The sequence below is a fragment of the Solea solea genome, chromosome 17 (assembly GCF_958295425.1).
Source record: "Solea solea chromosome 17, fSolSol10.1, whole genome shotgun sequence".
Classification (NCBI taxonomy): domain Eukaryota; kingdom Metazoa; phylum Chordata; class Actinopteri; order Pleuronectiformes; family Soleidae; genus Solea; species Solea solea.
This window is the reverse complement of record NC_081150.1, coordinates 18862278-18874577: the sequence shown is the minus strand read 5'-3', so window position 1 is coordinate 18874577 and position 12300 is coordinate 18862278. Positions and strand designations below refer to the sequence as shown.

The following is a 12300-nucleotide window of genomic DNA, read 5'->3' as shown; positions in this document are numbered from 1 at the left end:
CGTTTAACTTGCTATTGTTAGCTTTTCACACATAACGTAGCACAGCTTTAAACTGATGTATTTGCTTAAAATGAGGAAAGAAAGTAAATCTATGCGTAGAGATATTTAAAAATGTTCCGACGTCTTTAACGTGGGCAGTTTCTATGATCATTGAAAACATTTATTTCCCCAAACATAAGATGGTCAATGCCCATTTACTACACTGCAAAAACTGATCAGTTCATTTTACTTCGGAAAATCTAGGGAAACCTCGTTTACTTAAGATCTACGTGTTGAGGTTATTCAAGATATAGTGGAACTGTTATTTACAAATAGCAAGATTAATTAATAATTAATCCTTTAATAATGAGTTGATGTATACTTGAAACTTAATGACAAAACTCCAGTTTTTAATCCCTTTCTTTTATTAGCATTTTCTATATTCCTATCTCTTGCGACCCACCTGCAGTGCCCTCATGGCCCACAATGGGGCCGTGGGCCACACTTTGGGAATCACCAACTACTGTAAAAGAGTAAAACTTTTCTCCGGTGGTTAAACTTGTCACGTTTCTGCAGTGATGGTTTAACACGGTGTCATAAAGCGCTGCTTCTGTGATTCCTGGTGTGTTTACCATGTTAAAGGGGAAACAGGTTTGATGGTTTTAATTTAATCAGACAGAGTAAACGGTGGCAGTGGCAGCAGCAGCAGCAGCAGCAGCAGCAGCAGCAGCAGCAGCAGCAGCAGCAGCAGCAGCAGCAGCAGCAGCAGCAGCAGCAGCAGCAGCAGCAGCAGCAGCAGCAGCAGCAGCAGCAGCAGCGATAAATCAAAAAGCTCTTTGGCAGCAGTCTCTCCATTTACAAGCAGATCAAGTCCTTCACCTTAGACATTTAATAAAAAGTGGACACTATTTGTTTAACTCTGGACTCGTTAATGTGTCAAGACAAACTCCGGCCCTGGAAATGACATTTATCTTGTTCTCCAAAATAAAAAAAACGGAGCAAACAAGGTTCAGTGGGTGTGGAAGAGAGGTGACACATTTTTTCAACAAAAAAAAGTGTGTCCTCATTTTCTCGCGGCCGCTTCTCGGGCTCGGTGGATTGGCCTCGGGCTAGACTGACGAAGAGCTGCAGAGAGGGAATAAAGGGAACAAGGCCATGATGTGGACCTGCAGAATGATGTCCCCAATCAGACGGAGATACTGGGTCAATCAAGGTAAGACGGATGGAGGGAGAAAGGACAGGAAAAAAGAAAAGAAGGAATTGGGGAATACAGTAATGAAGGGAGAAACGGGGCTGAAGGAAAGGATGAAAATTGGGCCTCGTTTGCATGAGTGTCTGTGTTTTTAACCGATTTATTCCGCTCCAATGTGGGTCAAGGTTATGTAGGCAGCCTAACAGCTCCTAAATATATTGCTTTCAAAAGTGCTTCCTCTCAATTACCCACTTATATGAAAACCTCTGATCTGTGTGAGCGCGTCTCCTCCCGTGATGCCGTCTGAAGCCTGATTTTCTCTCGGTCACTCGACACTTTTAAAATGTGTCGAGCGACAGAAAATACGTGTCATTAAGACTCTTTTCTTTGTGGAAAGTGTTTTATCTTGTCACACGTTGTGATTAGTAAGGATGGGCCCATTCAAAGTCTAGTCTAGTCTAGTCTTCCACAGGGGTTTCTATGGTTACAGGCCACGCCCCGGAAAAACAAGTAGTCTGAAAAAAATCAATAAAATGGGCGACAATAATCTGTTCCTGTTCCGAATCCCAACGCCTTCAGTGTTGCCATCAGTCAGTGCGTTTACATGTATGTTAAAAGTCTTTAGTCAGACTTTAGTCAGTCATGTAAACAGGTTAGTCTGACAATTGAGCTGGTCTTAGTCGGACTAACATACCTGGATAATGTGATTCATAGTCCGATTACTCCTGCATGTGTACTCTTAGTCAGACTGGAGTAGGACTGCACTCCTCAGTCTTTGACACAGAAGTAGAAGATGATGTGATGAACTGCAGTACCGTTGTTGGAAATGAAGCAAACAGCGTGATGGCGTCGGCGAGAGCTAAAGCCACAGAGAAGACCTACTTTTGGACTGACGAAGACACTTTGAAATCCTATCTGAGCGACTGAAATGTTCAGATTGAAACAGATCTGTAAAAATCAGATCGGAATCACATTCAAAACCGTCTCTGTATGTGGTTTGAATCATCTCACCGTATCCCATGTGTTTTTTAGCTGTCCAAAAAAAAGCTAGAGACAATCTGTACAAAGTCAAAACAAGACCTTACAACTTACTACCAGCCAGTTGCCGCTACGGGAAAACTTTGTAAGATGAAAACTTTCTCACATCAATCAACATTGTGTTTTAGGACTTCAGGTCTTAGTAGCTTCACCCTGAGGGTTTAAAGGTGTTTAAGTCTCAAAGTGGTGATGGGACAACAACAGTAGAGCTGTGTCTCTGTGTGTACAGCCTACACTCAAATCTAAATTCTTCTCTAAACCCTCTCTGTAACATCTCTCTCTCATCTCTGCATCTTTGGCCGACAGCGTAGCGGAAATACTCGCGCTGACCAGGTCAGGAAGTCAATTCAGTTTTTTAATAAAACTTAAAGGTCTGATTAGTAAAGATTCAAGTTAGGACATAAAGAATAATCTAAACTATGAAGTGACAAACATGTGTCTCATATTTCTACTATTTAAAAAAGATTAAATGATGAAACAAATTAAAATTCACAGCGTTGCTAAATGTCAAAGGCTTATTATGATGGTGGAGTGTAAACAAGTTTGTGTGAGTGTGTGTGTGTGTGTGTGTGTGTGTGCTTTCAATCCATCATAGCTCAGTCATGCAGGTAAAGTCATCATCACCACCAATCTGCTCAGGCCTCCTAAGGGATTTTACACTTGCGCACACACACACACACACACACACACACACACACACACACACACACACACAAGCCTCTCTCTCTGTCCCCTGAGGTGCGTCACACTCCAGGGAGAAGAAAGAGAGGCGGTTGCAGAGTCTGTTCACACACAGAGTCAGAGGGAAAATTAATTTGTTACAACATATTTATCGTCATGACAACCTGTTTTTTAATTCATTAACACCGGACAACCAGCAGAGTGCTGTGTCTGTCTCTGGAGAGAAGACAGAGACTATAATTAGGAGGAACAATGTATATAATGTACATGTATGAATCCAACGCATCAGAGACTCAGGACAACATCTGTGTCTCTGATGTTTATCGCTCTGTTAATGCACTTTTAATCAAAAACATCCACTGTGTGAAACTGCGGACGGAAACAACCCTGAAATTCATGCTGGAGTTGGTAACGAAAAAAAAAAACCCCATGGCAACACAAGATGGCGGCTACATGGCGTGTACCAGAGACCTGAATTTCCGCTACACGTGTGCAAAAGTGCAGCTACTTCCTGTTAGGGGGGCTGCTTTAGGGGGTTATGGTCTGCATGTGCGTAGAACAAATTGGATTATAGATCGGATCGTAGTGACAAGGCCATGTACCGATAAAAGGCTCATTCTAGGTCTGAAAACCAAAAGAGTTCAATTCTATACTTAAACATGTTATATGTTTTACTGGCCAAAAGAACTGGATTGGATATCGAAAAAAACAAAAAAGTAAACTCCAATACATCCATAACCTCTAAATATGAGGTGAATTGACAAAAAATGCCCTAAAGACAGATGTTCACCACTTAAATATCACAACATTTACTGTTGTGTCTCAAAATGTTCTTATTTAAATCTAATCTAAGCTCCTTCAAGTGTGACCTATTTAGGAAATTTTCTGTCCTGGTCATGGCGACCAAAACCTGGTCCTAATGAGGCAGAACCTCATTATCTGAAGAACTGGTTAAGTTTAAGGCTAAGATTTGAATTGCAGGTTAGAGTTAGAGAAATGAACTGGCTTTGGTAGGGGATGTCCAAATTAATGGACGTTAATGCAGTGACCTAAAAAGGTGTGTGTGTGTGTGTGTGTGTGTGTGTGTGTGTGTGTTTACCTCTTGAGGTTGAGCAGAGCCCACGGGACACCAGTCGGCGTTTTGAAGGCTGGCAGTAACTTTTCACCCAGCTCCACTGCCTTTTTACGGAAAACCTGAGGGACAAGGGAAGAAAATATATCATTAAAATTCTCTCTTTGTTTGAAAAAAGACTTAACATTCCCTTGACAAAAGAATTAAAAGGAAAAATAAAAACACATTTCCTCAGCATGTTCCATACTTCCATACATAACTAATTCAATGCTCAAGTTCAGCTCTTTCATCGCCCATTCACTGTGTCCTTCCGGAACGTCTTTTCATTTTGTCCTCGTAAACCTTTCACTCACACGCTTTGTTGTTGCTAGTCGCAGCCACATTCTGTACAACCACACACACATACATGGACATACTTAACTCAACAAAACAACATTTTTTTTTACTATAACTGAGACAAATTCAACTGTGAGTCCGCAAACAAACTAGAACTGGATTTCCACTGAAACCAGGTGTTGAGGTTTTTGGAAAAAGTGGATTTGTGGCTGTTTGTGGCTCAAGTCGGGGAATACATTTGATTTACATGCACACACACACACACACTCAGTGATGAACACAGTGTCAACAAAGTGCCAGTTCTGTTCTCCGGGGATCTACCACTCAGCGGGATGCAAGTAAGACGGAGGCGGGGCGGAGAACAAAAAGATGTGAGCTGGAGAGAAAAAGCTCGGGAGGCTACTTGTCATGAACGATGAGGATGGAAAACTCTACAAGCGTTGCCTTCAAAAGTAAAAGGGCACGAGGAGGTTACTGTGAGATGACAAGAGGAAGAGCGCTGAGAGAAGTGTGTGACGGGAATAAAACAGTGGCACAACCACAGGTTAGGAAGGGAAAAAGAAAACCTCTCAATTACAAAAATGTCATCCAAGATCTTGACAAGTCGTCACCACAAGAGAAGAGAAGGAGTTTAGTCACAGATTTGGTAAGCTTCAGTCTATGTTGGCTACTTTCTGTTAATCCAGCCACTAGGGGGCCACATCCAGAGTAATCCCAGTGATAGTCCCAAGCCTGGATCAATGAGGAGGGGTTGCGTCAGGAAGGGAATCCGACGTAAAAGCCAAATCAAACATGCAGGTCAATGAAACCAATACTAATAATGTTATTTTTATGTTATTTTTAGGGATGAGACGATACGACACTGTGTGTTAGGGGTTATTAAGGGCTACGATACGATATATTATTACTATAATATGTTCACAAACCAGCACAAATATGTTGTTGTTAGTTTTCGTTTGGTCTGGGACAGAACAAAATGCATTCACAGTGGTGCTACAGGTTTGAAATTCTGGGGCGATATTTGATCAAACGTATCTATTGAAAATACCTGGTTTTCCTCTTCAGAATAACACTAGATGTCACAGAAATGGTGGTAGAAAAAAAAGTCTGAAATCATAATTAACCAAAAATGACAGTGAATTAGGTCATCATACTTTGCCATCTTTTAAAAGTGGGTCGCCGTGAAACATGGCTTTAATACAGTGACGGCAAAAAACTGGGTCAGGACTTGAAAATTGGTCCCAAGACAAATTTGTAAATAAAAAATTCCCCAACCTTTTCATTAAGTTGTAATTGATTTAATAAACTCTCCCAGAAATGATTCATTTGTTAATTCCAAACAATATGAGGTTGTTGCAGATATGGCTGTAAAATGGTAGCTACATAATTGCCTTTGCTGGCTCATGATACAGTAGTTAGTCATCCTTAAAAAGTGGGTCTGCACAGAAAGTTTGGGAAACACTGCTTGAATAGACAATAATATACACTCTGCAACAGTCCAATGTACAATGAGAATGTTTTTTTTTGGTACAGTTTGTGGAAAAATTAAAAGCCAAAGAGACGGACGTGTCCCTAAGAGGGTGGTGGAGCCCAAACATGGAGCGTAAAAGAGAGATTTTAGGGCTTAAATTCATCAGTAACCAAGAAATAATTCAAAAATGCTGTTGCATACTTGCCAACATGTGTAAAATAAGCTAGTTTTGCTCATGGTAATACAGCATTTTTCCGTTGACAGAATTACCATGTGTGGAGACACGGACGGAGCATTTTCAAACAAAGAAACTTGGTGCATTGTTGACATCAAATTACCTCACTGTAAGTATCAGTGTGTGTGTGTGTGACGACGTCGTAACAAGGTGTCAGATCGCCATGATTAATGCCTTTAATAATGCCAGGAGGACACAGAGGGGAAGAGTAAGAACACTCGCAGGGGCGCGAAGAAGAACAAATTAAACACACCCACTGTCCGGGGCCATCACGCAAACTGTCAACAAGCTTTAATAGGCAACTGAATTATACGGTAACTGAGGAACACACACACACACACGGGACATGTACTAACCTTTTTATTTTTTTATTGTATATTTGTGTAAATCAGATCTCAGTATCTAGCTTAGGAAGGCATCATTTCTGGAGTTACCGGCTGAATGTTGCAGGTAATGAACCTGATTTATTGTGTCCTTATATACCAATTGTTATAACACTCTAGAGTCCTGATACATCCTCTCTGTAAGGTTTTCTGAAGCAAAGGGTGAAGGGAAAACTAATCAGATAAGTCAGTTCAACTTTGACACAAACATACGCCACCAATTCAAATACAATATTTCCACAGGGCAAGGACTGGTTCCCACCAAAGTCTATGATTAGACCAAATGTCACTGAGGCGTGAAAGCACGGAGGTGTCGACAACAATGGCACACGGGAACAAAAGGTTTTGTGTCCACGTATAACCACCACTATCTCAATATCTCAAAAAGCCTCTATTTCTGTGTTTCAGCGCCACATACAGGCCTAGCATAGATATTAGACTTGTTATGAGGGGGGTTTCTTCGTGTGTTTGAAGACATTTCTTGCTTCGGGAAAACTTATAAGGAACAAAAAAGAAGGAGAAAAAGATCATGTAGGGAAAGTTCTCAAAGCCTCAAAGCTTGTGTTCTAAAATACACAATATGACTAATTACCATCATGGTGGTTCTAAATAATCAAGACAAATTAAAATGAAATTGAAACCATTGAATAGACAAAAAATCTTGATTGAAAAATTCCTACATGTTCATTTCAACGTCCTGTGCACGCGACATGCTAAGTCTGACACTGTATGAAGTCAATGTTGGTACAAGTGGTTGGTTATAGAGCAGAGACATCCCATTGATGAAAGAACACTGGAGCTCACTGCACATTAATAACTGATTTAATGTTGAAAGTATTTTTAGTAGGAGGGGGAGAACAAGAGGGGTCATAAATGTTAATATTCGCTGCTTTTCTTCGTCATCTACAGAAGTAAATTAGGATTTTTACCGTTAATTAAACAGAAGAGGACTTTCAAAGACGTCACCTTGGACACGCAAGGCGACATTTTCTCGCTCGTAAACACAACTACTCAGTTTGTGGAGGAATTTATCGGCGCATTAATGGATTAATGAAAGTCATTGTTTGTCGCGGCCCTTTACTGTTCTGTGCGCTGCTGGTGTCATGGTTGAAAATGAGCTGTCGGCCTCAATGTTCTCAGCTTCTGTGGTTGCCCCCACTGGACCTCCAGGCAGCAGCAGCAGCAGCAGCAGCAGCAGCAGCAGCAGCAGCAGCAGCAGCAGCAGCAGCAGCAGCAGCAGCAGAGTGAAATGTCACTACATCCGAGAGGAAATGTGCAGAAATAAGGCCAAGGTTGTGGAGATGACTGGAGATTTGGCAGGAGATGATGGCATGTCCTTAAATCTAACATCTCCAGTCAGTCGTATAGGTTTCGTGAGTCCATAAACTCAATAAGCTCCTTGAAAGGCTGACGCAAAAGGCCTTTGAGAAGAAGAATATTTTATGAACCTTTATCTAGCGTCTGGCGAGATTCCAAGCGAGCTTAGCCAATACTAAAAATGTGACGTCGACAGACTGCCGGCCACTGATTGGTCAGAGAGTGTCGTCACTGGAAGAGTCACGAGCGCGACGTCCGACACAAGAATCAAAGCCAACAATGCCGAGCTGTAGATCAGCTAAAAAGACTTAAGAACACGCGAGGAGTCTGGTGTATTTAGCGACAGCACTGCTGAAAGCCGATCATGAGCCCGAATCAGTGGTCTTTCAGTTCAGTGACTGTGTCTCCGCTCATGCAGGAAGGTACTGAACTGATTCTGTGAGCAAATCTTTTTCAAATCAACTGATTCTTATGATTCAGTTACACCAAAAACAACTGCTTTACAAGTCACTAGTTTGTGTCGCGTAGAAAACCGCGTCACGGCAGTTGACTCCGCCCAAGTTGGGAAGGTGCTACAGTGATGGAAAACGATGATGGAAAACGATGATGAACAGCGTAGAGTCGAGCCGTGCCTGAAACTGTACATTGGAAAAGTCCCACAAGACGACCAGAGTCCAGTTGCTACTGATTCAAAGACCTCTGCAGAGCTGAGCAGTATTTCGGACCAAATGTGTGCTTCTCACAGCAAATATGCAAAGTTGGACTGTTTTTAAAGAAATGCACCTTTGGACCTGTTTGACAGACGTCCTAAACTCCGTCCCAAACAAGTAAAAACTGGTCGTGACACCAAAATTACCACCAGCTCTCAATCGTACAGTTGTATGCTCATATGTGTCATACTTTATTGCCATTTTCCCAACCGAATTTACAAAATGATCATCATTGTATTGAAAAAGACCATTAACTGTGTGAATTTAATACACTTACTGAAGACTACATTACATTTAGATATAAGGTCTTTGGTCCCAAAGCCGCACCGGATTATGTCTTTTTCTTTACAATAAATAAAACAAGCCCACGCTCATTATTCCCAGATGGTGACGCTGTTCTTTTTCTAAAATTTCTGGTATAGATGTATTTTTAATTTGCTTATAATTGCATTATCCCTAAAGTGAATAGTGAGGACACACTGAAATTCACCTCCACCTCACTCCAACATCTGTGTCATGTCCTGTGTTGGCCAGGAGAGTCCATTTTGTGCCTCTCTTACCACAATCACACTCGGCCAGACACTAAACGTCCAGGTCAGAGGTTAAAACAACAACAAACACCTGCTAAACCGTGACACATTTAACAAAGTGGAAGCGAGACATTCAAAGCAATTATGCACGCTATGCCTCGAATATCAGCCTGAATGTGAACAGTTAATTATTCACAATTTTGTGTCATTTATTTCTGCCCGTTTTGACGTTTAAAGGCCTTTTCATGAAGGATTAAAGTCCAGACAGGTTCTGATTGTGTTGATAGAGTTAAATGTTGATATTTGAAAGTTGTCACAAGGATTTTAAACGTTTATATATACAGTAAAAATGCTGGGAGTATATGTTGTTGTGTGTGTGTGTGTACATGATAATGTGTTGAGGTCCGTGGAGAGTCTCTTGGACAGCTTCCTAACTAAGATGAATCACCCGGCCTGGCCTCTGGGTGACCAGCAGTTCTGGTGAGACATGTGGTCCAGATTACCGCAGTGTCTGTGGGGACACAGCATGAGCCACATGGGCCGAACGCCAACGCACCACCTTCTACCTCCATCCTCCCGTCTGCCCTTTATCTCATCCCCCTCCCTTTTTTATGTAGCGCTGTCATATAAAAGGGGATTTTCTGTTCATTTATCTCTCATTTCTCTTCAATGATAATTATACTATCTCCACTTTATTCCCCATTTTCCGCGTCTAGTTTAAGTCATCTAATTTGTTTGCACATGAAGTGCTTTGGCCACAATAATCGTACCTCAATTCATCTGGATGCGCAGATTTAAAAGTCTGAAAAATTCCCTTCTCACTTTCTGTGTATTTGCTCATTCTGTCTCGTCTGTTGTCGGCACTTAGTTTGTGTTCCATGGGCAGAGGAACAACGTGGTGTGCCCACAACAGACAGAATGAGTAAATAAAAACCCCTCAGGACCTGCTGTAGCAGCTGCATGAAGTTTAACGGAGCCACAGCAGTGAATTTGTGACCTGCAAAACCAGAAGAGGCGGCTGATGGACGTTTAAACACCGGGGGAAGTGAAAGACTAATGCAAAAAGATAGACAGATGTTTCTTTAATTGTTTTTCGGGGAGTGCAGCAGTTCCCCGACCTCAATTCAAAATGGCCGACATCGCGTTGGGTAAAGTTTGTGTCCGCAGATGTGTTTGGGGTCAGTCTCTCTGAAGTTTTGAGGCGATCGGTCGATGTATGCCGAAGTTATAGAGCACTTCCTGTTTCGTGGTGAATGGTCAAAATTCGCCAAACTTCTGATGCTTGCCGTGGCCACGCCCTTTTGAATCCGCAAAACCTTTAGATAACATTTTGCCTTTGATGTGTCCAGTACAAATCGTCGGTACGATAAACATCATTCGTTCATTTACGAAACGTGCAAATCGTCACGATGGACGCCAAATTCAAAATGCCTGATTTCCTGTTGAGTTGTAGTGCTGGCCCCAATTGACTTTTTTGTTCGTCTGGGGCTATAACATCTTCCCACCAAGTTTTGTGAAATTCGGCGCAACTTGATGTTGCCACACTCCATCCATGTTTCACCTTAGGGGGTGCTATAGAGCCCTTCAGCAACGCATGGGTTCAGGAACTATGCCAATATCGCATTTTCGCCAAACCTGCCCTCCATGTCAAGTTTCAGGAGTTTTTATGCACGTTAACCCGCTTTAAAATGACTGGAAAGTCGCTGACATAATAATAATCTGAAGGACAACGATTCCTGGCACGATACGTTGTTTGTGGCTCGGACCCTAAATTATTAAAAAATCTCTGACAATCAGCTGCGACCTGCGTCAACATGAGGAAAGAGGAGCATTTCGTTTTGATTTGGGCTTCACAAATAAAGAAATACTACATGTTTACACATGTTTTTTTGGAACATCAGCACCACATTATCGTCAGCATCAGAACTTTGAAAAGATCGTGAAAGAAACTGAGTGTTTGGAAGAAAGAATCACACAGACCCAGAGGAAATCATCTCTTGTGTCGAGCAGGAAATGGCTGCTAATGGTCGACCGCTGGTTACATCTGCGTTCTGCTGGCACTTAATAATCTCATAATATTCTTGAAAGATAATTTTGTTTTCTCTCTTCAGTTTGTTCCTCATACTCCAAAGAGTTCAAATCAATAATAAAGATCTGGTAAAAATGGGATGATTTTCTAATATTTGTGAACATTCTGTTTCCCTCAGGTCACTTCAGGAACGCTGATCCAAAGACGGGAGCAAAAGAATAAAAGGAGGCGTCGCCCTCTGTTGCAGTGTAAATGTCACCAGGCGAGACACAAGACAAACACTGCTAACTGCTAACAACTGACCAACAGAGTTGTGCGAGTTAAGTTCTTGGCTCTGTTCACAGGTTCTTTTAATCGTTTCTCTCCATTTCACGTTGAAATGTACGGATTCACCCTCACACTCAGTCAGGACTGTCTCACAATCCATCACGCACAATAATCCTCTCTGTTCTACTTCTGATGGCAGACTGAATGTGGACAGGACCACAGTGTGTGTGTGAGTGTGTCAGGAATGAGGTCTGTTTGGTGTTCGGACGCCGAAGCCCCGACAGCTGGACTGCAGAGACGACACACACTGAGGAGGAGACAGTTTTTGTGAATGGTCGCTCTTGTCCGCCTCTCCATTCACTCTCTCACTCTCTCTGTTTAATAGTTTCCTCCAGGGAAGGGAAAGCACAGGATGAAAGGTAAACATCACACTTGTGGAGACAAATTAGTCATAATTAAAAGGGAAAAAAAAATGTGTGTAACTGGAGAGCAAATGAGAGGGACAGGGAGGGAGTCGGAGATGTCTGGCCTGGAGACAGTGGCAGCGTCTCAAGAGACAGGAGGCGCTGGAGCGGGCAGAGCTGGAGATGCTGAGATGTTTGTTGGGAGTGACCACGATGGACAGTTTGGAGATAAATCAAGTAAGAGAGGGAAGGTTGAAGATGGAGGTAGAGAGGAAGACGACAGAGAGGAGAGGGTTCATGGACGTCGTGAAGGAGGACAGACGGTTCGTTTGGTTGTCGCCGCAAACTATGACGTGAAATGTTTCATCAACGACCGTTTCTTTCACGGATGAAAACGAGACGTTAAGTCAATAAAAATAAAGTTGACGGCGACGACGACAGCACTTTTGCCAAAGAATAAAACCTAGATGTAAACTGGAAGAGAACCAATCAGAACCGACGTCAGCTGCGAGGTACGGAGGTGAGGTTGATCGGAAGAAATGACGGCGTTAGGAAGAAATACAAGGGAAGACATTTGGTCGAATTTCACGTACGATGTTACTGAAGACAAAACCCTTTGTAAACCACGCGGAGACAAACTTTAAAAGAAACACAAC

The 12300-nt window shown here is 42.2% G+C and overlaps 1 protein-coding gene across 1 annotated transcript in view; it reads right to left on the bottom strand.

The window, feature by feature from the left end:
* Nucleotides 1-12300, bottom strand: part of man1a1 (mannosidase, alpha, class 1A, member 1) — a 136534-nt gene that overhangs the window by 29521 nt on the left and 94713 nt on the right. The window contains exon 5 of the mRNA XM_058613170.1: nucleotides 3990-4084. Coding sequence (XP_058469153.1) covers nucleotides 3990-4084 — 95 coding nt within the window. The remainder of the gene's footprint in view (nucleotides 1-3989; nucleotides 4085-12300) is intronic.